The sequence below is a fragment of the Giraffa tippelskirchi genome, chromosome 6 (genome assembly GCF_054371585.1).
Source record: "Giraffa tippelskirchi isolate mGirTip1 chromosome 6, T2T-mGirTip1v1.2.pri, whole genome shotgun sequence".
NCBI lineage: Eukaryota > Metazoa > Chordata > Mammalia > Artiodactyla > Giraffidae > Giraffa > Giraffa tippelskirchi.
The window spans coordinates 60,676,572-60,703,595 of record NC_137280.1 but is presented as its reverse complement, the minus strand read 5'-3'; the positions used below and the strand labels follow the sequence as shown (position 1 = coordinate 60,703,595).

General features: G+C 51.0%; 1 protein-coding gene across 1 annotated transcript; it reads right to left on the bottom strand.

The window, feature by feature from the left end:
- Positions 1-4,146: 4,146 nt before the first annotated feature.
- SACK1A (scaffolding CK1 anchoring protein A) lies at positions 4,147-23,748 on the bottom strand. The gene is made up of 4 exons (XM_081498920.1): positions 23,269-23,748; positions 12,870-13,037; positions 11,956-12,080; positions 4,147-4,681 (listed from the first exon to the last, which is right to left on the bottom strand). Exons 1-4 carry the CDS (start codon positions 23,746-23,748, stop codon positions 4,147-4,149), a joined length of 1,308 nt encoding a protein of 435 aa, XP_081355046.1.
- Positions 23,749-27,024: the final 3,276 nt, after the last annotated feature.

The window sequence follows — 27,024 nt, the reverse complement described above, 5'->3', positions numbered from 1 at the left end:
CGGGCCGTGGAAGAAGGCAGGCTTGGCAAACACACTGATGAGCACTGAATTCCAGGCTGCGCTTGCCCTTGGCCCTTTGCATACACTGAAGCCTCACACTGCAGCCGCCCCCTCTGGGCTTCTCTGTGCACTCGGCTTGGAGCACTTGTGAGGACACCCTCGCTCACCACACCCTGCAGAGGCATGAAGGATGGCGCATCTGGGTGTGATCTAGTTGTGCCTGGGGAGGCAGCTTGTGTGTCTCAGTGGAAAGACAGTAAACAACCAGGAAAAAGGAGGCCGTTTATATTTGTGCATATGGCTGCAATATTTACATTCTCCAATAACAGTTTTTCTGACACACGCTCTTCAGGAGGAAGCTGAGAAAGTGAGTGACAGTCTCTCCGTGTCCAACAGCTTCTTGGACTTAGTCCAGGAAATATAGCCTGGGAAGATGTGACTCTGGCACTTCTGGGCCAGGCAAGCAGGGCCAGCAGAGTAGATGCAGGGAGCCGTGGTCAAGGTGAGGGGCAGTGACAGTCATCCTAGGGTGTCTAAACGTTCAACCCTCTCAGGACTACTGAATTTCCTTGACCAGTCAGCATCCGCTGGGTCTGGGACCATCCCAGGGGGGCTTGTAAAGATACCCTTGGCTTCTAACAGTACAAATAGGGAGGTGAAAGGTCAGTATATGGTGAGGACCAAATGAACACCACAGATCATTTCCAGAAGGAGGAGGCCTGGGGGGCAGAGGTGATCATTCCAATCAACACCCCAGTCAGTCCTGGCTGATGGCCCTACAGGTGGGTAATATGATCCCTGGTTTGGGGACCGCATTTCCACTCTATCCCCCAACATGAACATTACCATCATACTATTTCTTTCATTCCCTCGTGTTCTTTTCTAAATGTATTTTTGGCTGCACTTGGTCTTCTCCTGTGCACGGGTTTCTCATTGCAGTGGTTTCCCTTGTTGCGGAGCCTGGGCTATTAGGGCATGCAGGCTCAGCAGTTGTTGCCTTGCGGCACGTGGAATCTTCCTGGACCAGGCATCAAACCTGTGTCCTGTGCATTGCATTGGCAGGCAGATTCTTAACCCCTGGACCACCAAGGAAGGCTGCATGTTCTTTTTTTTAATTTAATTTTATTTTTATTGATTTTTTTTTCTGAATGTGTCATACAGTTTGTGGGATTTTAGTTCCTCAACCAGAGATCACACCCAGGCCCTTGGCAGTGAGAATGTAGAGTCCTAACCACTGGACCACCAGGGAATTCCCATTCTCTCAGGTTCTTCACTATGGTGGTTCGCGCGGGTGCTGCCCTCCGCTGACTCTGGCGCTCTCCAGGACAGATGTGAGTCTGGGACTCTGTGCCTGTTGCTGTAAGGTATCTGACACGCGGTGGGTGGGCCACTGCTGTCGCTGAATTCCCCACTGTAGGAGAGACTCCCCACGTCTCAGGATGGCCCCCAGCAAGACGGCCTGCCAAGGCAGGTGTAGGTGTGAGTCCTGCCTGGAGCAGAATTAAAGCTGGGGCAAGCCTGAGTTTAGGAGAGTTGGAAACTTAGATAAGGACTTGCTTTGGCTCTCAGCCACTCCCTTGCCAGGTGTGTAAAGCCCACTTAGTCCCATGGTGGAAATGGCATCTTGGAACTAGACTCCAAGGCTGGGGGCCTTCGGGGGTCCAGTCCCACATAAAGGAATGGTCCAGCCTCACATCAGCAGGTCCCGAGATTGTATCAGTCAGGCTAGGCTGGATCATGGTGCAGTAAGAAACCACACCAAGTCTCAGAGGCTTGAATAGCAAAGGTTTATTTCTTGCTCATAACTACTTATCCATTTCAGGTCAGTGGGGAAAGCATATCTTGCTCTTTGTAGACACTTAGTAACCTGGGCTGGTAGAAGGGGGCTCCATCTTGAGGTAAGAAAAATCTGCACCTAGGAGCTTAGAAACCTGGAAGTGATCCTCAGCACTTCCACTCACATCCCAGTGGCCAAAGGAAACCACAGCTGATTTCCCAGCAGGCGGGGATCACGGTGAAATGACAAGTTGCCCAGAGGGAGGAAAACAATACTCAAGAACCCCTAAGATAACCACAGGAGAAACTGGCTGGTGGAAAGGAATTGGGAGGAGGAGGGCTTGTTCCAGCTGCAGGCCCCCTCTCCACCCAGACTGAGCCAAATGTGGGGACAGAGCCCACCTCTGGACCTCTTGGCACCCCGGCAAGCTTTCTCTTCCTAGAGCTTTCTCATCAGGCTGTGATATTCAGCTTAGGACTCTGCACAGCCCTGGTCATTCTAACCTCATCACAGTGGTCAGCAGGAAAAAGGCAGCATCAGGATCGGGGCTTAAAAAACCTTCAGGAACCAAAGGGCTTTGTTGTTGAGTTTTCAGGAACTAGGGAGAAAAAGGTGAAGTGAGGACAGAAACACTGTTAAGACGAAGCGGAGACGCCTCTGCCTCTGTCAGGAGTGTTGTGTTGCTTTTGTTGTTTAGTTGCTCAGTGGTGTCCGACTCTTTTGCAACCCCATGGACTGTAGCCCGCCCAGGTTCTCTGTCCATGGGATTTCCCAGGCAAGAATACTGGAGTGTGTTGCCATTTCCTCCTCCGGGGATGCTTCCTGAACCATAAACTGAACCTACGTCTCCTGCATAAGCAGGCAAATTCTTTACCATCTGAGCCACCAGGGAAGCCCGTCAGGAGTGTCGGACAAATATAAACAGGGCTGGGCTGCAGGGAGATGCCCCCTGCAGAGCGCAACTCAGGAGGCCACGTGCATGAGGATCCAGAGGCCACCAGGAGGAAGGACTGTGTCCCACCCCCACACCACACGCTCCTCGCCCCCACCCCCTCGGCCTCTGCAGCAAAGGCAGAGCCCCTGAGCTGGAGAAGGGCAGCAGGAAGGCATTTGCTGAGATGAGCTGGTGATAGAGGGGGCATGGAAACCGGAAGATGCTTGCAGGGCTTCTACGCCTGCTTCTCCTGGACCGGAACAGCTCATCACACCCTTCCCCCTAGCCACAACAGCCTGTTCCTTAGGTCTCAGGTTAACTGTCATGTCTCTGGGAAGTGTCCCCCAACCCCCTCCCCGCCAAACTGGGCTGGCTGGCCCTCCTCTGTGCTCCCTAAACATCCTGTGTTCTTGTTTCTACCCAAACAAGCCTGTGCCCTCAGGATCTATTACCACCCCAGGAACAAACCAGATGTGCTATGACTCTCAGAATGAAAGAACGATGGGGCTGGTGAGGGCGCGGCATTCCTGCTTCAGGATGTCAGCAAGCCAGGTGGAGGGGCCAGAACTGGAGGTAGCTGATGCACCTGGTGGCTTCAGGGTCAATGTGGGGTCCTCCCTGCTTGCTCAATGCTGCCTGAACCACAGCTGCAGGGCCATCCTCAGAGCTGACAAGCCCACCGGGATCCAGCCTAGACTCCAGGAACCTCCAGCCAGCTCGAGGCTCTTCAAAGCAAAGAGCTGAGCTGCCACAGGGCCTTGTCCAGCTCCATCCCCTAGATACCTTGGTTTGCCCCATCCCAGATGGCCACACTTTGAACCAACCTCACATAATTTCCAGTGGCAGGTTCTGGGCCCCATCTCTAACTTACCACCTCAGGGACTCTCTAGTATTAAGCTCTTCCAGGGAGGAGGCATTTCCATCCCCTCCCAGAAACATCCAGTACGTCCCCAGACTGTCTCCTGAATCTGTCCCTCCTGAATCTCTGGGGAGTGGGCCATTCCTGGGCACTGGGACACAGGAGGACCTTGGTCACACCCACCCTCTGCCTCAGTGCCTCAGTTTACCCATATGTAAAATTTGGGTTGCCTCAGCCCCTTGGTGCGTTACAGGTTTGGGAAATGTTGATGTTAAAGCCCTAGCGGCCCTTTGGAAGAAAGATGCTCTATTTTCATGATTTTGTCCTCTAGCTCCCTGCCTACCACCTCTCTGGAACCTTCTGGAATGCGCTGCCTGGGCCATACCAGGGGGTCAGGAAGCAAATCATCTCAGGCCTGGGAACATTCAAACATGGGCAGTGGTTTCGCCCAAGTGCCTGTAGTTCAACGGGAAGCAGGTTCAAAGCCACTCAGTGTTGAAGTGGCGTCCTTGAGCCAGAAAAATCCAAGAATGCCCAGCCTTGTCCCTGGGGAGGTCAGCTGGCAGAAGGGACTCTTCAGAAATGCGGGGAGGCCTGTAGAAAGGGCCTCCAGGTGTGGGCCACCCTGGACACCAGGCCCAGGTGCTCAACCTGCAGCCGCGTGGGCCTGTAGGTGTTGAGGTTGCTGTAGAGAGCGGGCGGGCCGTCATGGGGCCTCGGGGAGAAGTGGGCCTGCAGGGTCAGGGCCCCCCAAGGGCTGTGGTGGGGCTGGAACCTGGAGGCAAGCAGTGGGTTTGGGGCCAGGGGGCTGCCGGGCCCTGAGGACGTGGACAGACTCCGGGTCTGGGGGTTGCTGCCCGTTGATGGGCTGTTGAAGGGGTTGGAAGATGTGCGGTCACTGGTGGAGCCGCTGCTGTCACTGAGGCGGCCGGGCGGGGGCCCAAGGGCTGCTCCGGGCTGCAGGGGGGTGGCCAGCCTGGGCGACTTGAGGCCCATGACGGGCTTGGAGGAGGCGTAGAGGTGGCGGAACTCCTCATCGAACAGCTCCACTGGCTGGCCAGTGAACTTGGAGAGAATGTTCCGGTGCACATGTCCACAGAGCCAGGTGAAGCTGGAGGGAGAGGAGACAGTGAGGGGCGAGGATGGGGAGGCCACGGGTACCCTGCTCCAGAGGAGGACCTGGTCTGGCAGGACCAGGAGGAAGGTAGGTGTGCCCACTGCACCTCCACGCCAGCTCGTTCCACCCTGATTGAACCCCCAGTTACCCTCCTATGGATAACCAAGCTGAAGCTTAAGACAGCGAATGTGTATGTGTGAAGTCACTTCAGTCGTGTCTGACTCTTTGCGACCCTGTGGACTGTAGCCTGCCAGGTTCCTGTGTCCATGGAATTCTCCAGGCAAGAACACTGGACTGGGTTCCCATGCCCTCCTCCAGGGGATCTTCCTGACCCAGCTACCCAGTGATCAAACCTGTGTCTCCTGCATTGGCAGGTGGATTCTTTACCACTAGTGCCACCTGGGAAGCCCCAGCAAATGTTTGTACGGAAGTAATCAAGATGCAGAGGAAATCCTAGCCTCAGGTCAGGGCTCCCTCCTGGTGCTCAGATGAGAGCCCCTCAGAAGTCCCCATGGAGGCACAGAGGGGCCGCATGCTGGCCAAGCTCCAGTGTCCCCCCACTGTGCTGCTGGGGGTACCAGCCACTGGGGCCATAGCACCCCACCTCTGACATGCACGACATCTGCCTCTTCCAAACAAATGAGGGTCTAGGGTGCTCTTTGGATGGCAGGGCTGTGGGCTCATGAAACTCGAAAGGGTGTAGCCAGGTTTTCAGGCAAATAGACTGGAAGGGGTGGAAGGGGGAGGGAGAGGCCTGTGCTTTTGGGGGATGGGAAGGAGAATACTGTGGGGGTGTGGGGTGGGGACAGGACAAGAGAGATGCTGCGTGGAGGGTCTGCCTGGAAACTGCGGGAGGACACCCTCAAGCAGAGGCCTTGACCTTCCCCCTCATTTACACATTTTATTGAAAACAAAATGTTTAAGGCATTTATGTATTACTTTTATGATTCCCTAATTTAAACAGATTCCTTTCTATCTCCGATTGAAAACTCTCTTCATCACCCCACTCACCCCTAAAGAGCCAGGTGATAGCACAAAAGACTATCAGGTTAGTCTTGACAGTCTAACTATCAAGGGAATCAGTAATGTGGGCCCAGGCCTGGAGCAATGGATACAGAATGGTCAGAGGGAGACAGGGTCACTGTGCGGGACAGAAGCAGCCTCACCAAGGGTCTCAGCCTCCAGGCCCCAACTTGTCTTTCCGCCAAAAGGCAGGTCCAGCTTCTGGAGTCCCCTACTCTGTGAGGCAGGGCGGGGCCCACGAAAGGCTGGGGAAGTCCTGGGAACAATGAGGCTTTGTCCAAACCTCACCTCCAGCCCAGGAGCCACCCACACAACCCAGAGAGGTGGGCAGCTAATGCTGATTCTGGTCAGCCAGCTGATAGGGAGGCAGCAAGCTTTGGGACAGCAGCACTCTTGGCTACACTAGGAAATCAATCGTGGAACTTCCCTGGAGGTCCAGTTGTTAAGACTGCTTCTACTGTGGGGTTCAATCCCTGGTCTGGGAATTAGGATCCTGCAAGCTGCACAGAGCGGCCAAAAAAAAAAAAATCGCTGTGTTTTTTGGAGTCAGGCTAGATTAGACCAAGCAACTGCATGCTCTCTTAACAAAGAAGGTCCAAAGGTGCCCAGGCAACTTTTCAGGCCCCCACGCACCCTGTGTGCTCTGTGCCCCCCAGCGCCCCCATGTCCTTACAGCACCTGAGTGCTACCCCCTCACCACACTCACTGTGTGAGGGTGCTCCTCCCTTACACCCCAAAAGTCCATTCATCCTGTGTTCTAGCTTTTACACTTTCTTTTATCACCACCCATGGTAAGACTATTTTTATTGGGTTTTTCTTTTCTGACCCTTAAGTACACAGGGGCTTTCCTGATAGCTCAACTGGTAAAGAATCTGCCTGCAATGCAGGAGACCTGGGTTTGATCCCTGGGTTGGGAAGATGCCCCGGAGAAGGGAAAGGCTACTCACTCCAGTATTCTGGCCTTGAGAATTCCATGGACTGTATAGCCCATGGGGTCGCAGAGTCAGACCCAACTGAGCGACTTTCATTTTCACAAGTACATAGAATTGATTTAATCATAATCTTTGGCTCAAGACCCATGCCAAAGATCTATTAGTGGCCCATTTACACTTATGTAGCTTTACTTGGTTATTTTAGATAACCTAAGCACCTATGAACAGGGGAACATGGAAGCCTATGAACAGGGAAGCCTGTCGTGCTGTAGTCCATGGGGTCACAAAGAGCCAGACACAACTTAGCAACTGAACAACAAGCATCTATGAACCTACCACCCAAAATAAAAAGCTAGCATCTTGACAATGACCTGCATTTAACCACATGGTCCCTCCCAGGAACACATTTTTCCAGTTTCCCCAAAATAGAAGAAATCATCACCCAGAATCCTGTGTCATAGTTCCCATACTTTCCTTTTTCTATAATAAGAAAAAGTTTTATATATTCTCAAAAGTACTGTCAGCCTTCCATATACTCAAGGATGAAAAATATTCAGAAAAAAAAAAGTGTTCCAGAAGGTTTCAGAAACCAAGACTTGAATGTGCCAGTTGGCAACTATTTACATACAGTTTACACTGTATTGGGTATTTTAAGTAATCAAGACATGAAGTATGCAGGAGGATGTGTAAGTTATATGCAAATTGTACACCACTTGATATGAGGCACTTGGGTATCCTTGAATTTTGGTATCTGTGGGGATGCTAGAACCAGACCTTTAGAAATGATGAGGAACAATGGTAAATATTTTAATTTTACTTGTTTTTAACATGTATGTCATCTTTGGGGATTTTTTTTCTCTTAAATATTGCTGGTTATTCATGTTATTTCTTATTGCTGTCCTTCACTGGTCTTTGTTGTATGATATTCCACTGAGGGCTCTATCATCCATTCTCTCACTGATAGGCATTTGAGTTGCTTCGATGGTTTTCCTGGTGACTGAGGGAGGAGCACCCTCACACACCAGTACTTATCCTTGTCTTCTAAGGTCTTGGGGACCGGTTTTTCTATCTAGGAGTGGAATTGCTGGGTAAAACCAGGTGAATATTCAGCTTTAGAGGAAATGCCTAACTCTTTCCAAAGTCAGCTGTGCTGATTTGAAAACCCATCAGCGATGTAGAAATTTGTAAGTCCACTATTTGTATTGTCAATCTTTTTTTTTTTTTGATGAATAGGTATAAAATGGTAACTCATTCTAGCCTTGATTTGCATTTTCCTGATCACTGATGCTGAACATCTTTTCGGGTGTTTCCTCCCGCATGAAATGCCTGCTCTCACCTCTCGCCCACACTTCCATTGTGCTGTTTTTCGTGTGTGGTTTGTGGGAGTTCACTGTGATTCTCAATGCTAAGCTTGTCAGGGCATCATGAAAACCTGTTCCCAGTTTGTAATCTGACATTTCACTTACTTTAAGCTGTCTTTCAGTGAACCAAAGTTCTTAACTGTAGTATAGTCAGATTTAGCAATCTGTTTTAGTCGGTGCTTTTTTGTGTTCTGTTTAACACAGAGGAGTGTCTATGTTAAGACACCTAATCCTTATCCTAAGGTCTAAAAGACATCCATCTCTATATTTTACTAAAAGTATTAAAGTTGTTTTTGACATTTAATTTCTTTTAATCTATTGGGAGGTGATTGTGTGTGCACGCATGTGTGTGTATGTGTGAAGTAGAATCCAGTTTTTCACATGGAGAATTTTTCTCCTGGTTTCACCTTTCCCTGCTCCTCCAACATGCCCTTTCAGGTACAGGTCTGGGTCTAGGCTTTCTGTTCTGTTCCTCTGTCACTTTGTCTGTCTCTCCCCCAGCTGCCACATTGTCTACAGCTCCACAACAAGTCCTGATCTCTGGACAGGCAAGTCCTCCCCACCTGTTCTTCTTCAGACTTATCTTGGCTATTCTTAGAGAAACACATTTTACATCCTGAACTGTTCCCATACGAAAATACATACATAACCCCACAACAATTTCCAGAACATCCTTTACCTCAGTGTGCTCTGATTATTTTTATTCCATCTTATTTAATTTTTGAAGAATTCTGGGCATCATCCACTAAATCAGTTTCACAGATGGTGATGTACCATCTATGAAAAATTGTGTTCCTCTAGCCACACTGGGGGCTCCCCTGGTAGCTCAGCTGGTAAAGAATTTGCCTGCAATACGGGAGACCTGGGTTTGATCCCTGGGTTGGGACGACCCACTGGAGGAGGGCATGGCAACCCACTCCAGTATTCTTGCCTGGAGAATCCCATGGACAGAGGAGCCTGGTGGGCTACAGTCCATGGGATCACAAAAAGTCAGATACAACTGAAGCAACTTAGCATACATGTACACAGCCACATTGGATGGCCAGGACCTCACATGAACATTCATTCATTCCTCAGATATTTATGGTCATAGATAAACATACAGGCACTGTATTATCTGTACTTCCTTCCAGGAAGCAATAGAAAAGAAAACAGACCCAGTCTAGGTCCTGAGACCATGTTTTTTACAATCTTGGCTAACCAAGTTCACAGATAAGCTCTCTAGGGAATAATGTGGAAGCTGCCGCCAGCAAGATGAGTTAGCAGGATAAAGACAGCAGGAATGAGCTCTCCTGCAAAGGGAATACACAGCAAGTGCAAAGACTCAGAGGCATGAAGCACCTAGGAGGAGGCCAGTGTGGCTGCAGCAGGGTGGACGAGAAGAGTCCTGCTGAGACAGAGGCCGTGGTAAGAAGGTGGATTTTTTTTTCCCCCTAGGACAGTGACATGCATTGAAGGATTTTAAGGATGGAAGTGATTTGATCTAGTTAGCATTTAAAAATCTTTCTGTTCCTGGTAGAGAAAGCCCAGGGGTGGCTATGAGGGTCAGGTTAAGGTTGCCCTGCCCTCCTCCAGGGGATCTTCCCAACCCAGGGATCAAACCCAGGTCTCCCACATTGCAAGCAGATTCTTTACCAGCTGAGCCACCAGGGAAGCCCACAGTGTGGCTAGAGGAAAACAATTTTTCAACCTGGTACATCACAATCTATGAAACTGATTTAGTGGATGATGCCCAGAATTTTTCAAAAATGACTTAAGATGGAATAAAAATAATCAGAGCACACCAAGGTAAAGGGTCAGGGCTGGGGTGGGAATCAGGGACTGGTTTGAAGGCCATGCTCTCATCATGTTGCTCCTCGAGCTGTTTCAGCTCCCTGCTCTTGCACCCCGTCCCCCTGTTTCAGTCTTTTTCATCCTCCAAGAGTCAATCCAACCTCTGGGACCTGCCAGCCAAAGTGGGAGCTCCCTCCTGGCTGACCCCAGGAGGGCTCATTTCTTAGCTCATACTGACCTTAGAGCACATACCGCACTACACTCTGGCCATTTATCTATGTTTCTTGATGAGAGGGAGGAGTTCCTAGCATGTGGCACATCACCTGGGCTGAGTGAGACCCTCAACAAGAGCTTAACTGTTGGGACACAGACCCTCCCCAGCCCCACCCTCAAGGCTCAGCTAGAGAGAGACAGAGCCCTTTGGTTAGCCCTTGTGTGCATCCAAAGGGAAGGGCCAAAATACCTGAAGCCCAGAGACAGCTAGACTGGAAGGGTGGAGTGAAGGCTTTTCTGTGTTTTTTTGTTGGTTTGTTTTTATTGGTGACACCTGTAAGGGTCCCAGGGAAAAGGATCCTCTGAAAAGCTGGCAAATAGATCACCTTTGAGCTTTGAGGGCAAAAACATTATAGTTGTTCAGTCCTCCCTCCAGGAGCTGGGTTCCCTACAGTTCTCAGGAATGAATGGCCTGGTGTGTCCTCATGCCCACTGCCACCCTCCTTCTGAAAGTGAAAGTCGCTCCGTCGTGTCCCACTCTTTGAAGCCCCATGGACTGTAGCTCTCCAGGTTCCTCTGTCCATGGAATGTGCTCCAGGCAAGAATACCGGAGTGGGTAGCCATTCCCTTCTTCTCCAGCAGATCTTCCCAACCCAGGAATTGAACCGGGATCTCCTGGTTCACATTGCACACGGATTCTTTACCAGCTGAGCTTCCTGGGAAGCCCTGGTGCCCCCCATATCAAGCCCAGCTTGAGATCCTGGTCAAGGAAGCTGATGACCCTGGCCCAATCACCTAACCTCTATGTGCCTTAGTCCCCCCATCTGTCAACCAGAAGAATGATGCCTCCCTCTACATGTGATGAAGATTAAATCCTTACTAAAGGTCTGATGGCACCTGGCCCAGGACCTGGCTCAACAAAGCGGTTCTGCTTCCTTCTGCCCCTTCCAAGGTCAAAGCTGGCCCTGCATGGTGAGCTCTAAGGGCAAATACACACGAACACAGAGAGGTCTGATTGTCCTTATGGAAAATAAGAGAAGGCCTCCCCCTTCCTTTATCTTCTCTTTCAGAATTTCTTTCTCTGACCTTTTCAAACACATGGGAATCTTTGTAATGGCTAAATAAGGGCTTCCCTGGTGGGTCAGACAGTAAAGAATCAGCCTGCAATGCGGGAGACCTGGGTTCGATCCCTGGGTTTGGAAGATCCTCTGGAGGAGGGAATGGCTACCCACTCCAGTATTCTGGTCTGGAGAATTCCATGGACAGAGGAGCCTGGCAGGCTACAGTCCATGGGGTTGCAAAGAGTTGGACACGACTGAGTGACTTTCACTTGCACTTGCAAGGCGCTTGCCAGTCCCACTACCAGTTCCTCAGAGATGGGGACAGGGGAGGTGACTGCTTAGTGGTGGAGGGGGCCGTGGATATGCCCTCGCCACATCTACGGATGCCCCTGTGACAGAAGATGGATGTACTTTAAGCCAAAGGAATTTGAGAAGCAGGTGCAGGAAAGACTTTCTGACCTCCCCTTTGTCCCTGAAGCTGGTCACACTTTAAATGGATATATTATCTGACATATGAATTAATATCTCTGTATACTGCCTGTATTAAAATAATGAAACATTTTGAAAGTAAAATAGGGCCCCCAAAGACAACAAAGCAAATTGCACAGCTTTAGAATCACACCTGAGAGCTCTGAGAAAGGAAACGAGGAAACATCCTATTGCAATGCAAAGGGAAACCAAGGCACTTGAAAGTGTCTCCCTACCTGGAATTCCTCCCAGGAAGGACCCAGATTTCCCCCTTTCTCTCAGGCAGGTTCCGTCTCCAGCCTCATGTAGGTGATAAGTCCCCAGTTCCCCCAGGAGCTGCTGGTGGGGGTGTGGGCCTGAGCAGTTGGGGCTGGTCTGCACCGAGCTCAACCTTGGCCTCCTCGAAGCCCCAACAGAAGGTGGAACCCAGCGCTCACCTGTACGATCCGCACAGGACGTATCTCCAGTCCGAAATGATGAACTTCTCCCGGATTTGGCCGGAGAACTTCTTGCCTGACTTGGCACAGTACACCTCTCCTTCCACACTCCGGATGGAGATGTTCTGTTGGAAGGGAAGTCGAGGTGTCCTCACTATGTATTTATGGACACACACCTGTCTAGAAAACGTCTGGAAGGATGCTTGGCAAGAGCAAATGGGTTATCACTGGTTGGTGGGTTTATGGGCCATTTTTATGCTCTCCTTGGCTGAATCTTCTAAATTTGCTTCCACATCCTGACATTTGAGTAATGAAGAAGAAAAGAAAGGGGAGATGGTAGAATTCAAACAGATAACAGGAGTGATGGGATTCTCCTCCAGTTCAGGCCCTAAGCGCATCCCTCGGAATCCTCCCACCTTCGTTCTCCCTGTCACTGTGTCTCAGGGGCCATGTGTTCCTTATGGCGCAGCTACACTGTGGCGGAGGCTTCCCTGATAGCTCAGTTGGTAAAGAATCCACCTGCAAGGCACGAGCCCCCAGTTCAATTCCTGGGTCGGGAAGATCCACTGGAGAAGGGATAGGCTACCTACTCCAATATTCTTGGGCTTCCCTCATGGCTCAGCTGGTAAACAATCTGCCCGCAGTGCAGGAGACTTGGGTTCAATCCCTGGGTTGGGAAGATCCCCTGGAGAAGGGAAAGGCTACCCACTCCAGTATTCTGGCCTGGAGAATTCCATGGACTGTATAGCCCATGGATTTGCAAACAGTTGGACGTGACTGAGCGACTTTCACTTTCACACCGTGAGGGAGTGCTGTCTGACTTTGAGCAAGAAGTAAATGTTTATTATAGTGAGACGGAGGCATGTGTTACCATGGTGTAGCCCATCCTATCCGTACCCATCACCGGGGCCTACCTTGAGGTGAGTGTCAGAGATCTGGGCTTTGTCACACATCTCCTGGAAGAGCTTCACGCCTCCCTGGTCCAGGAGCACACAGACGAACACCCCACGCTTATTGGCCGCCTCTAGGATGTCACAGAAGATCTCCACATCCGTGAACACGTCCATCAGGATTGCTAGGACCTGGGCCAGGGCGGAGGAGTCGGACACCAGAAGGTCAGGGCCAGGTGCTAACTGGTTTCCGCGTAACTCCTCAGTCCCAGCGGGCCTGGGAGAGCTGGTCCCAAGAGTGCTGCACCGGGGGTGGTGGGGGAGGACAGGGCAGGACTATGGAAGCGCTCAGAGCTGCAGCGGGCCCTACCCCTCATCTCCAGCCCCTCCTCATATCCTCTGGTCTCTCTTTCCACTGTTGGAGTGGAAAGTGCAGAGGAAAAAGGAGAGAAAAGCAAAAAGAGGAGGCAGAGAGGCGGAGATAAGGCTGGAGGGGAGGTGGTTGGGCAGAATCACAGGAGAGGGACAGATTTACAGTTATGGGCTCTCAGCTGTTTGGAGCTCAAAGGCACTCTGGCCACTGGCTTTCAAATGTTTTTAAGTCTCAAACCAGACCCTTGTGGAGACCCCAGGAAGTATAAACTAGACTTGACTGAGCTACTCCAGTGCGTGGAGAAGGGAGTCCTGCTCAGCCAGCAGGTATTGGGTCGTCCGGCAGAGCAGAAACTCGAGGGGTGAGGGGTCTAGATATCCAGCCACGGGGAGAGATGTATGTGTTCCTGCCAGGCACCCATTCATCTTCTGCCAAGAGCACCCCAAGCTCATTTTATATTTGACCACACCGCATGGCATATGAGATCTTAGTTCCCCAACCAGGCATTGACAAGTAGATTATTCAGCAGCCATTAAAATGGTCATTTATAATGGTTACATAGAAACTATAAGGAACAGTGAAATGTTTAAGCAAAACTCGCTGTTTAGTATAATGCTCACCAAATGTATATTAACAATCACCCTTATGGCAGAAAGTAGAGCCTCTTGATGCAAGTGAAAGAGGAGAGTGAAAAATTTGGCTTAAAGCTCAACATTCAGAAAACTAAGATCATGGCATCCGGTCCCATCACTTCATGGCAAATAGACAGGGAAACAGTGGAAACAGTGGCTGACTTTATTTTGGGGGGCTCCAAAATCACTGCAGATGGTGAATGCAGCCATGAAATTAAAAGACACTTACTACTCCTTGGAAGGAAAGTTATGACCAACCTAGACAGCATATTAAAAAGCAGAGACATCACTTTGCCAACAAAGGTCCGTCTACTAAAGGCTATGGTTTTTCCAGTAGTCATGTGTGGATGCAGAGAAGACAATGGCAACCCACTCCAGTACTCTTGCTTGGAAAATCCCATGGATGGAGGAGCCTGGTAGGCTGCAGTCCATGGGGTCTCGAAGAGTCGGACACGACTGAGCGACTTCACTTTCATTTTTCACTTTCATGCATTGGAGAAGGAAATGGCAACCCACTCCATTGTTCTTGCCTGGAGAATCCCAGGGACGGCGGAGCCTGGTGGGCTGCTATCTGTGGGGTCTCACAGAGTCGGACACGACTGAAGCGATTTAGCAGCAGCAGCAGCATGTATGGATGTGAGAGTTGGACTGTAAAGAAAGCTGAGCACCGAAGAATTGATGCTTTTGAACTGTGGTGTTGGAGAATACTCTTGAGAGTCCCTTGCAAGGAGATCCAACCAGTGCATCCTAAAGGAGATCAGCCCTGGGTGTTCATTGGAAGGACTGATGTTGAAGCTGAAACTCCAATACTTTGGCTACCTGATGCGAAGAGCTGACTGGTTTGAAAAAACCCTGATGCTGGGAAAGATTGAAGGCAGGAGGAGAAGGAGACGACAGAGGATGAGATGGTTGGATGGCATCACCGACTCAATGGACATGAGTTTGGGTGAACTCCGGGAGTTGGTGATGGACAGAGAGGCCTGATGTGCTGCAGTTCATGGGGTTGCAAAGAGTCGGACACGACTGAGCAACTGAACTTTACCAGAGGCTTTCCTTCTGTACTGCCCACCAAGGTTAAGTTTCTAACACTTGTTAAAAATGTTACTTATATATCTTATGGGTTTAAGATAAGATAAGATACTTGTCTTAAGTATCATAAGTGAAAGAAAGTGAAGTCGCTCAGTGGTGTCCAACTCTTTGCAAACTCATGGACTGTAGCCTACCAGGCTCCTCCATCCATGGGATTTTCCAAGCAAGAATACTGGAGTGGGTTGCCATTTCCTTCTCCAGGAGATCTTCCCCACCCAGGGATCAAACCCCAGTCTCCCGCACAGTAGACCAATGCTTTAATGTCTGAGCCACCAGGGAAGTGTAAGTATCAAGATACTTATATATCTTATGGGTTTAAGATAAGATATCTTTTCTTATATATCTTATGTTATGGGTTAAATTGTATACCCTCCCCCCACAAAAAGACACACTGAGGTCCTAACCCTCAGTACCTCTGAATGTAACTTTATTTGAAAATAGGGTGCTTCCCTGGTGGCTCAGTGGTCACGAGTCAGACACAACTGAGTGACTGAACTGAACTGAACTGAAAAAAGAAAACAAAAGACAAAATGATAGCATGTCTACTACAGTTGCCAGTGAGGGAAAGCGCTGTGTAGGTAGACAAATGCAAAGTCAAAATTGACAGTCGTATTTGGCTGGGGGACTATGGTGATTTTTTCTTCAGTGTCACCTGTAATAGTAATGTTCTGCCATTTTTCTAATAATTACAATAAATTTTTTTGGACCATAAACATCTGGAAGTAGCAAGAATAAGAAGAGTGTCACAGAGAGAGCCAAAGGGGTTGGCTGGCACCCACATGGAGCTGACTTGCTGCTCAGTTGCTCTGGGTGTCTGGACAGCGGAGGGAACCGCTGAGAAATTGCTCACCCTGAGCTAGAGGTCACTAGAGATGTTTAGAACCATGGCTCTATTAACACACAGTTAAGTATATGTGTGTGTATTAGTAGCTTAGTCATGTCCAACTCTTTGTGACCCCATGGATGGTAGCCCACCAGGCTCCTCTGTCCATGGGAATGCTCCAGGCAAGAATACTGGAGTGGGTTGCCATGCCCTCCTCCAAGGGATCTTCCCAAGCCAGGGATCAAACCAGGGTGTCCCGCGTTGCAGGCAGATTCTCTACCGTCTGAGCCACCAGGGAAACCCACGGTTAAGTACTTGTACACATTAAAGCTTATGGCATCAATAACTCTGAAGACCTCTCTCTTGAAAGACAAATGCCTCCTCCTCCAAGGTATTGGCAGAAGAGACAATTCTCTCCACTTAGGAGGTCAGTAAATCCTCCCAGTTGTGTCCCAGTGAGTCCCTGTTTCCTAGAGCCAGGGCTGGTAAGCGGGTGACTAATGGACAGAGAAGTTTTTTGTTGGGTTTACAAAAAGCCCAGCATCCTAATGTGAGGGATGCTTGAAAGGACAGGTTCATGAATATCCAGGTTCATTTTGTTTGCCTCCTGTTGGCATTGTCTCCCAGCTGGATTAATTCAAGGTCAATAACTTCTTCCAGGGGCTCCCCATGTGGCACTAGTGGTAAAGAACCCGCCTGCCAATGCAGGAGACACAAGAGACTCAGATTCAATCCCTGGGTCAGGAAGATCCTCTGGAGGATGGCATGGCAACCCACTCCAGTATTCTTGCCTGGAGAATCCCCATGGACAGAGGAGCCTGATGGGCTACAGGCTATGGCATGGCAAAGAGTAGGACATGACTGAAGTGACCAGCACACATGCATGCAACTTCTTTCATCCCCTTTGTGAGAGTCCCACCTCACAGGGCCTAGTGAATGATGAAATCCCAAAAGATACGTCTACATTTTAACCACCAAAAACATGGCTGTGGCCTCATTTGGGAAAAAAAAAGAGTTTTTGCAGATAGAATTAAGACTCTCAAGCTGAGATCATCCTGGACGTTCTGTGCACGTGTGCTAAGTTGCTTCAGTCATGTCCAACTCTTTGAGACCCTGTGGACTGTAGTCCACCAGGCTCTTCTGTTCATGGGATTCTCCGGGCAAGAATATTGGAATGGTTACCATTTCCTTTTCCAGGGGATCTTACTGACCCAGGATCGAACTTGCATCTCTTACGTCTTCTGCACTGGCAGGTGGGTTCTTCACCCCTGTACCACCTGGGAATCTTCTTAGGGCCAATCAGACGAACCAGCCTGGAACCATGGGGTTGGCTGAGAAGGAGAAGGAGGTACTGCCCGTGCTAAGGAAGGAAGTTGGCTTGGGAGCACAGCCTGGCAGGGCAGCTCTGGGAATCTGGAGCCTCAGAGAGATTGAGGGACACAGTCAGGGGGCTGAGGGTCTGCTGGGGCAGTGCCCACAAGCAGCATTCATCCTGCGGAGACCTCGAATCGTGGCTGAGAACCCTCCACTACCAGCCAGGCAGACGTGAGTTTCTCATGGGCTGGAAATCCCGCTGCTTTGGGGAAGGCAGGAGGTGGGAGGGGAGAGGTGATTTGGGTCCCGGTGGGGCCACCAACCAGGCTGGGGCCAGTTGTTGGAGGCACTTAGCACCCCATGCCCCACTTTGTCCTTTGATTGCTACTCTTCCCTCTTTCTCTCATATGTGCTGATGCTCCCTTAAAAAAACAAAACATATTTTTCACTCTTTATTTATTTATGCCTCGCGGCATGTGGGATCTTAGTTGCCTGACCAGGGATTGAACCCATGCCCCCTGCAGTGGAAGCATGGAGTCCTGGAGTCCCTGATGCTCCCTTTTTGAGTTTGCTTATGGTTGATGTATACTAACCACAACAACAATTTCCTGAGCACCTACTCTCAGCCGCACGTTTGTTTCCTGTGACCTTCACAACACCAGGACCCTGACTTCTCTGGTGAAGAACAGGGGTGCAGAGATGTTAAGTAACTTGCCAAAAGCCTCAGGGTTGGAAGGCTGGAGATGCCCTAGATCCCAACCCAGAGCCATACTCCCAACTAGTTTACCGTGGGCTAAGAGAAGGACTCATCTCTGTTTACATCAGATGCAGTCTTTCCCTTCTCTGCTTGTGGGTTAGGGATGGGTAGGGAAGGAGAGTCAAGCCTGGGAGGGCTGGGGGACCCCAGAGAGCAGAGCTCTAAGAGAATGTGGGCAGAGAGGGCCCAGGTGGACCCTCCACCATCACCTATCTGCTGACCACAGGGTGAGGGGGCCAAGACCCCTTAGAAAAGCAGCTGTGAGAGGCCCAGCCCCTCCAATCATATGCTCCCTCTGTTAGTGTCACCTCTGGCTGTGCCTGGTGCTTCTTGCCCTCAACACCCACCTGGAGCAGTGACAATACACCGGCGTTGAGCCCCAGCACCCAGGGGGAAGAGGAACTTACTCTAGGGAATCCCCGTGGGAAGGGAGACAGGCCAATCACAGATCCCAGGAGGATGGTGGGGGGGTGGGGTGGGGAAAGAGCACTTCTACTGGTCTTTGGAGGCCACCCCACCCCATCCTCGTGGGACTGGGCTCTGATGCTGGGTGGAGGCACCCTGTTGCCCGTGACCTCCACAGGCCTGGGGGGGGAGGGGCTGGACCCCTCTCTCCCAGGTCTGCCCCTCCCTCAGTGGCCTCTGTCAGAGGAACAACCAGAGAGCTCGCCATGGGGCCCCTGGTGGTGCTCAAGGCCCTGGAGTCTCAGTTACTAGGTGTGGGGCGGGGGGCATGCTCATCAGCTTCCTGGGTGTGTGGTGGGGTGGGGGCAGGTTTCCTGCCGTGTCCGGTCCCTTGAGCCTTGTTCTCTGTTCAGGCGCTCCCAGGGCAGGGGCTCGGCCTGAAAAGGTGGCCCTTGACACCTACGGGTGGGGACATGGAGTTTCTTTGGAACCGGCTTACAGCTGCCCCCTTGCTCCTCTGCATTGCCCCACTCCCCCACCGCCCCCCCACCTCCCCAGGGAGCTGGGTAGAGTTTTCTTTCTGCACTGAAAGGGAGAGGAAGAGGAATCCAGCAGGGCTGGGGGCTTGTCTGCTCAGCGTCTCCAACATTTTGGCCTCAGGACCCCTTTACACTCTAAAAATTACTGAGGCTTCCTAAGAGCTTTGTTTATGTGGATTATAACTATTGATATTTGTCATATTAAAAACAAACAGAGAACATTTAGTGTTTATTAAACATTATTTTAAAATAACTAATACTTGTTACTTAAAGCAAGATTAAACTCATCATATGCTAACATGAATAACAATTTTAAAGCAAAAATAACTACACTTTCCAAAGAAACAACACAATGGAGTGAGCGGAATGGCATTATTTTATAGTTTTGCAAGTCTCTGTGGTGTCTGGCTTAAGAGGAGACAGCTGGTTCTCATATGGCTCCTGTAGCAATCTGCTGTGAAGTGTTGTTTGCAGGGAAGCATATAAAGATAGTCCAACCTCACACAAATGAGTGGTTAGAAAGGGCAGTACCTCACAGACCTGCTGGAGGGGTCTTGGAACTTTGGGGGATCCTGGACCACACTTGGAGGATGGATTATTCATGTTTTTTGTTTTCTGTATTTTGTGATTCTTTGAAATCCCAGGGCTAGTTTATTACTAGAGATAGCAAACACCTTGCCTAGGAGCAGCCTCTGAAATGCTAACCAAGCAATTCAGACCCATGTCCCAAGCCTCTGTTATCTAAACTCTCCAGTATCCAGACAATACTTCCCTTCCCACCCTAAATCACCCCAGTGCCAAGAACAGGGACCACCTGTACAACCAGGGACCACCTGTGGCTCCAAGCCTGCAGAATTATTCAAACGAACCAGTTCTCAACGGTTTATCTCGCCTTGCCTTGCCTTTCCTGTAAACCACAGTAAAGACTTATGCCCATGCTTTCCCTGGCTCCTCCCGCCCCCCACCCCCCGACGGACCCTGGCGCTCCTCATGTGGCCCTGTGTGGTGTGCGGTGCCTCCTGCTTCTAGGGAACTGCAAGTAAAAACCTCTTCCTTCCTGATAGTCCTTTCCAGGTCTCCCTGCCTCCAGGGCATCCAGCCCTCTCCCTCCTCTTGACCTCTGCACTTGACCCTCCCTAGTCCTGGAGTTCCTTTCCCTCCCTTCTCTGCTCAGCAAACTCTTACTCAGCCTCTGAGACTCAACTCACAGGTCACCTCTTCTGTGAAGCCTGCCTTAGTCATGCTCCCCTCTGCTCCCCGGCACAGAAGGTCGTTCAAGTGCAGTGTCCCCTCCACCCCGCTAAGGGCAGGTGGCTGGGAGGAGGGATGCCTCTTGTTCTGCTTTGCCATCCTGGGTGCAGGGCCTGGCCAATGTAGGCTTTGCAGAATAAAAGGAGGAGAGCATACCGGGAAACAGGGACAACTCCTGCTCCACAGGGAATATAAACTGCTCTGGGAAGCTCCCCGCAGGCTGGCTCTGTTTATTCCTCTCTGTTCTCTTCTGTGGGGGCTGAAGCCGTAGCAGAGGGAGAGCACAAACCTGTTCCCAACCTCCTCCTCTGTGTGGACGCTACTGCCCACGGATCGCCTGTGACTGGGGGTCCAGACTTCCTGGCATCTCTGTGGGAGCAAGTCACTGGTCACTCCTGAGCTGTATGTGTGTGTGTGTGTGTGTGTGTGTGTGTGTTGTGCATGGGAGTGATATCACAAACTGTCTGCAGGAGTCTGATAGCTAACAAAATGGGTGAAGGTCATCAGGGCCTTCCTTGACTTTGTTGTAGTTTAGTTGCTAAGTTGTGTCTGACTCTTTTGCAACCCTATGGACTGTATAGCCTGCCAGGCTTCTCTGTCCATGGGACATGCTTTTGAGCAAAGTCTGGGAGATAGTGGAGGACAGAGGAGCCTGGTGTGCTGCAGTCCATGGGGTCACAAAGAGTCAGACACGACTGAGCAACTAAACAACAACAACAACATCAGGGCCTAGGATGAGAGGGACTGATGAAGAAAGCAGTGAAGGTGACCCACCCAAAGGGGTGGCCTCAACTCAGCACCCACAGAGCCAGTCTTCCAACTTGCTAAGAGGAGCTGGAAATTCTTAACTATTGAGTGGAATCTTCTGATTTTTAAGTGTTGTCCTAAATTTGTAACATGCTGTGTGGATAAAGCAAAGACAGCAGCAAGCCTCGAGTTCACAGAGGTGAAGAGAGAGAAGCCTCCCCGGGTGGGGTCGGGGAAGAAGGATTTGGCCGGAGGATGGTGTTTCACAAGCCCTCACCTGGTTACTTTCCAGGAGCCTCACTCTCCCTTTAAGCTGCAGCTGTGGTTGAGAATTTCACCAACACCACTGGTCCCTGCCCCTCGGGAGAGCACTGAACTTCAGCACAGAGAGGCCACAGGTAGCACACTTAGGAACAGGCCCTGGGAGCTGGAAAGGACCTTAGTCCAGTGTGGAATCTGGGGCCTGGGGAGGCCCAGGGGCTTGCCCTGGGTCGTGCAGCCCATCTCAGGCAGTGCGGGCACTCCTGGCTGCCCGCCTGAGCCCATCAGCGAAACGTCAGCAAAACGTGAAATATTGCTCTAAAGTAGCCCAGCAACGTGAAAGTAGATGCTCTACCCCCTGTTACCTTCTCTTTTGTTCTTCAGAATTCTACTCCCTCTCTTCTTTTAAGCACAGCTTCCCCACTGCTGGTGGCTTCTTTGGGAGCCATGAGATTTCACACAGGGACCTTGGTCCAGTGGCTAAGACTCTGCACTCCCAGTGCAGGGGCCTCAGTTTCGATCCCTGGTTGGGGAACTAGATCCCACATGCTGCAACTAAGATCAAAGATCCCATGTGCTACAACTAAGACCCGGTGCAGCCAAATACATAAATATTAAAAAAAAAAAAAAAAGATTTCATACAGTATTGGACTTGGGAGGGGAGTCCATCATGAGAGTGGGATCTTAGCAGAAAATGAGGTTAAATATCAATTTGTTCTTTTTCAAGTTCTTTTAAATGTAACGGAATTAATGCTTTGGTGGCTCAGATGGTAAAGAATCTGCCTGCAAGGCAGGAGACCCAGGGTTGATCCCTGTGTAGGGAAGATCCCCTGGAGAAGGAAATGGCTACCCACTCCAGTACTTTTGCCTGGAGAATTCCCATGGATAGAGGAGCCTGGCGGGTTACAGTCCATGGGGTCACAAAGAGTTGGACATGACTGAATGACTAACGCACACACATAAATGTAAAATAAATAATTTGAGTGATGAGAGAGGGAGACCCTTTACAGATAACAAAGTCTTCTCCTGGGAGGCCATTCTCACTCCTGCCCCTCTGCAGTTTTGGGAGGAGAGGGGGCACCCATACCCCTATGCTAAGGAGTCATTTTGTGCACTGGGTAGAATGATCCCCTCTCCCGGGCCGACAGTGGGCAGCCCCTGTGGATCCACAGTTCCAGGAGCAACAGGAGAACTCTTGACCAAGTGCCAGTCTCGCTGCCTTAAATTCTGCCAGCTAAGCTCTGGTCTTGAAGGAATTTTCTTCCTCTAAAGTCACCTATTAAAAAGTAAACACTCTGGGGAGGGAGAAATCTTTTCTGCTGCTTCCTCTGTCCTCTGCCGACCACCAGCTGGATTCAAGCACCGTGCTGAATTTGTGGGCAGACAGGTCCAGACGAGTCTGGGAGGAAACGGGACAGGTTTGTGTCCCAGTGGAACAGCCCCTTCATTCAGAAGCACAGATGCGAGGCACCTCATCTAGCCTAGGGAACTCAGGAAAGCCTGCCTGAGAAGGGGACTTCAGTCCCCTTTGGTCTTCAGAAGGAGTAGGTGTTAGAGTAGATGCCAGGAGGTGAGGGGGCTCCAGGCAGAAGGATCGGCATGTGTAGAGGCCTCAAGACAGAGCCTGGTGGGTTTGAAAATCTCCAGGTCACCCAGGATTGAGTGGCAGAACGGAGGAGAGGAACTGAAGGGGTTGTGAGCCGTGCTGCGGAGTCAGCTCTTCCTAGTGGGGGCAAGTGGGAGCCACTGAAGACTCTAAGCAGTAAAGGGTACAAGTTCAACTTGAAGTATAGAAAAATCATCCACAGGGACTTCCCTGGCTGTCCAATGGTTAAGACTCTGCACTTCTACCACAGGCAGCGCGGGTTCAAGCCCTGGTCGGGGAATTAAGATCCCACGGGCCATGTGTCACGGCCAAAACGTAAGAAGTGTTTACAGCAGCTTGGAGACTAGGTGGTTGGGGATCAAGAGGAGAGGAGGGTCAGAAGGGAAGCCATTGTAGCAGTTCCAGTGATGGGTAGTGGTGGCCAGGAAACCCAGATGGTGACAAGGGGGAATCCGGAAGTCAGTGATTTAGGGCAAGGCAGAGAGAAACATCCCTGCTTCCATCCTACTCTCCAGTCATCTGGACTGCATGCCTTAGAGCAGGAGGCACCCCTTTCTCCTTTCCTCCAACCCCCACTTCCACCCCCACCCCTGTGGCCAAGGAGGCACGGGCTCTGCGATCACTACCTGGCTGGTCCGGGTGATACAGCGGCGGATGAGGTCCCTGATGTTGCTGTGCTTGTCCGTCTGGAAGTACACGGTGGCGCTGGACTTCTCCTTCAGGTAAGGCTTCTCAGCGGAGGCCCAGGTGTGCAGCAGGGCCGGCTCGCTGCCCTCTGAGGCCACGGGGAAGTAGGTACCTGATTGCAGGGAGCAGGAGTCGAGCCCCTTGGATCCTGCCTCAGCTGCCCCTGGGGGCTCTGGGGCACAGGGGGGCTCCTTGGCCTGGGTCTGGATGTACTGGGCCTCCACCGAGGACAGGAAGTCCACCTCGCCTTCTTGGCTGAGTGCCTGCCAGTAGGCCTCGGGACCCCCATCCAAGAGGGCGTCTGTGGCCAGCCGTGCACTCTCATTGTCGCTGAAGTCAGCCCTGGCTGGCCGGACCCACTGGCTCTTGACATCTTCCAGGCGTTTCTGGATCTTGCCCACGTGTCTTGCCCGGCTCATGCTGCCCAGATCCTGACTTGTAGTAGGGGGGAGCAGGGAGCAGCTGGCACCTGAGCCCTTCCTGATGTCAGGGCCACACCGCCCAGGAGGAGCAGGGCTCCTGGCACCTCTGGAAAGCACCCGTTCCTGGCACTGCTGTGCAGCCCGCAGCTAGGAGTAGCTGCTCCGAGGAGGTGGTTTACTGCTCTCCGGAGCAATGCTTCACAGGGCTCATCACCCACTGCCAGGGGTTGGCTTATCTCTGAGCAACGCCCGCCCTGCCCGCCAGCCAGGAGGGCCGGCTCCTTCATGCCTGGGCACACTCAGCCCTGGGAGACTTCCTCTCCTCCCAGCAGCCGCGGTGAGCTGGCTTTCCAGCTTGTTGTGCAATTCCCCCCGAGCTCCTCAGGCCCCACTTACAAAGCCAGCAGGCTCTCCCAGCTCTGGCATCACCCTGGTGCCTTGGGTCCCCCTCCTGAACTCTTCAGTGCAGACGCTGATTGGTTCAAAGACAACAGTTTTCCTGCCAAGTCCCTGAGATCCTGCGCCCATATGGTCCCCGTGTGAGGAGGGAAACTGGATGCCTGCCAGGCAGAACTGTCTACCTGGCGCTTCTCCTTTCTCTCGGTGACTCCCCAAGTTCCCAGACCTCCCCATCCCCTGGAAAAGCCTTCTCTCCCATCTCTCTTCCCTTCTTGCGTTTGCCATGGTGGTGCTTGAGCAGAATCGCCAGAGAGGTTCCAGTCCTGGGGCCAGCGCTGGGCTGTTGGAAGTGTCTGCTTGGAATACCATCTTGAGAATCTTCAGTTATGTCAGACCTATGGACCGATGGGATTGGTCGTTTTCAGTGCTGGAGGGGCAGGTGGCCACAGGTGTGTTTAAAATAGATGAACCTCTAAGGGGGAAGCCACATTTTCTTTCCAGATCAGGGAATCATCAATTCTATGTCAATGGACTGCAAAACCTAGAGTCCTGGTGTTACCAAATCAGGTCTCGCTGCTCGACACTCAAAAACCAATACTCTAGATACTGAAAAATGTTGGTAAAAAGGAAAAGGTGCCTTTAATCAGAATTCCGGCAATTTGGGGAGATGGTGGATTCAGTGTCCCCCTAAAACCACCTCCTGAGATTCTGCTCAGCCATGAGATTTTTAAAGAGAAAAAGGGAAGTAGTCTCAGTTACTCATTGAGGTAAGGGCTGAGGGTCATCACTGTCCCCCACTGCATGCAGGCTTGTCGACTTCTTGTGATCTTTCTTAAGATGCAATCTTGTTCACACAGCTTGTTCATGAGATGACTGAAGGGGAAGTTAGGGGAGAAATCTGATTATCTGTAAATTACTTATTCTTATTTAATTTCTACTTCTTTGATCTATGGAAAGAACCAACAGATTAGGCAAGGTATTCTGTGATCAAAAGATCTGAAAGGTGCGCTAGGGCCAGAAGATGAGTAGAGCATGGGGGTGCCTCTTTAAGGTTGGTGACAAGACAAACAGGTACCTCCTGCAGAGAGCTCTTTCTTGCCAAAAGCTGTTTACCTGACTATCTTTGAATGGGTTCTTTCAGAAACACTCTGAGGCTAGGATTCCAGTACAAGTGATCCCAAGAAGCACTGATGGGGGGCAAAGGAGTGAGACAGAAAGGGGAAGGGAGTTGCTGCAGGTGTGTTAAGGAGCAGGTCACCGTCATGGACATCTGGGGTTTATGAATATCTGTGGGAACAACTGGGCTTCCCAGGTGGTGCTAGTGACAAAGAACCCGCCTGCCAATGCTAGGAACGTAGGAGACGTGGTTTGATCCCCAGGTTGGGAAGATGCCCTGGAGGAGGGCATGCAAACCCGCTGCAGTATTCTTCCCTGGAGAATCCTCATGGACAAAGGAGCCTGGTGGGCTACAGTCCATGGGATCACAAAGAGTTGGACATTACTGAAGCGATTTAGCACACATGTGGGAACAACTGGACTCCACACCCTCTCCCTTCCTCCAGATCCTGCTCGCACAGGTGGACTTCACTTCTTGCCCACATTCTCCTCGGACCTCCCCTCCTCCCCATCTCCTCTGGGTCGTCAGCCTGTTCTCTAGTCTGGGTCACCGAGTCCAATCCCCAGTCCAGTGAGGGGATGATAATCCGCAAGATTTGAGCTAATTCACTGTGAGGCTCAGAAGCTCTCAATTACCTGGCCCCTTGAGTACCAAGTACTGAGTCCTGAGCCTAGTGTTGGAGGCCTTGCATGTCTGTGATGTGTGTGGACATCCTTCACTTGGCTGTCGTCGAGTCCTCCCTCTACACTGGCTCTCTGTGCTAAGGGACACTCAGAGGATCAGGCCTCATTTCACAGACGAGGAAGGCAAGGTTCAGAGAAGTGGAGTAACTCGCCCAGCTAGTGAGTCCCTGGCACGGTCCCTCCAAACCCATGTGCTTTCTGCCAAGCTTCACCCTCCCTCCCCTTCCCCTGCCCTTTTCCACTCAGAACAATTCAAATCTTCTTTTCAGCTCCAGAAAGTGTGTAAGGGAGAAGGGCAGGGACTTCCCTGCCGGTCCAATGATTAAGACTTCGCCTTCCAATGCAGGGGGCGTGGGTTCGATCCCTGGTCTGGGCGCTAAGGTCCCACCTGCCTCATGGCCAAAAAAACAAAACATAAAACCGAAGCAATACTGTAACAAATTCAACAGAGACTTTAAAAATGATCCACCTGAAAAAAGTCTTCAAAAAAAAACGGTGTTAAGGCTGAGGAACCCTGGTCTAGGACCCTCAACCATGTGGGAGATCCAGTCCCCTGCCTTTGCTCAGCCCGCCCCCTCAGCAGGAAGTCCTTGCTTCCACCATCACAGTTGATTCCAATCCTTCTCAGCATTCAAGTTCTTCCTGAGTCCCATCCGTGGGAGGGAGCCTTTGCTGACAGTTCTTAACTGCTTCTCCTCTGAGCTGACAGGGTGCTTCTAGAACTTGCCTCAGTCAGTCTCGTACTAGTGATAGGTACACTGCTTCATTTTCCCATGACACTTAATTCCTTGAGTGGTGCAAAGGCAAAAAGCTTTCATGCCTTTGGAATCAGGCCCAGCTGGGTTCAGACTGTGCCTATGATCATATATGACCCCGGGGAGGTAACTTAGAGGGCTCCCTGGACTTGACTTTTCTGTCCATATAATCACAGAAGACTCAGGGAACATGTTCTAAGTTCTAGGTGCTATTCTACGTGCTCTGCGTGTGTTAACTCATTCAGTCGTCACAGCAGCCCTGTGAGTAAGTGCTGTGACCATTTCTGTTTCATGGATGAAGGAAACTGAAACACAGAAG

Coding starts and splice junctions, on each gene's coding strand:
- SACK1A (XM_081498920.1), bottom strand. CDS start 23,748: ATGAGCCGGGCAAGACACGTGGGCAAGATCCAGAAACGCCTGGAAGAT. Junction 12,081..12,869: donor TCTCTGACACTCACCTCAAG/GTAGGCCCCGGT, acceptor CCCTTCCAACAG/AACATCTCCATCCGGAGTGT. Junction 4,682..11,955: donor GTCCTGTGCGGATCGTACAG/GTGAGCGCTGGG, acceptor CTCTCCCTCCAG/CTTCACCTGGCTCTGTGGAC.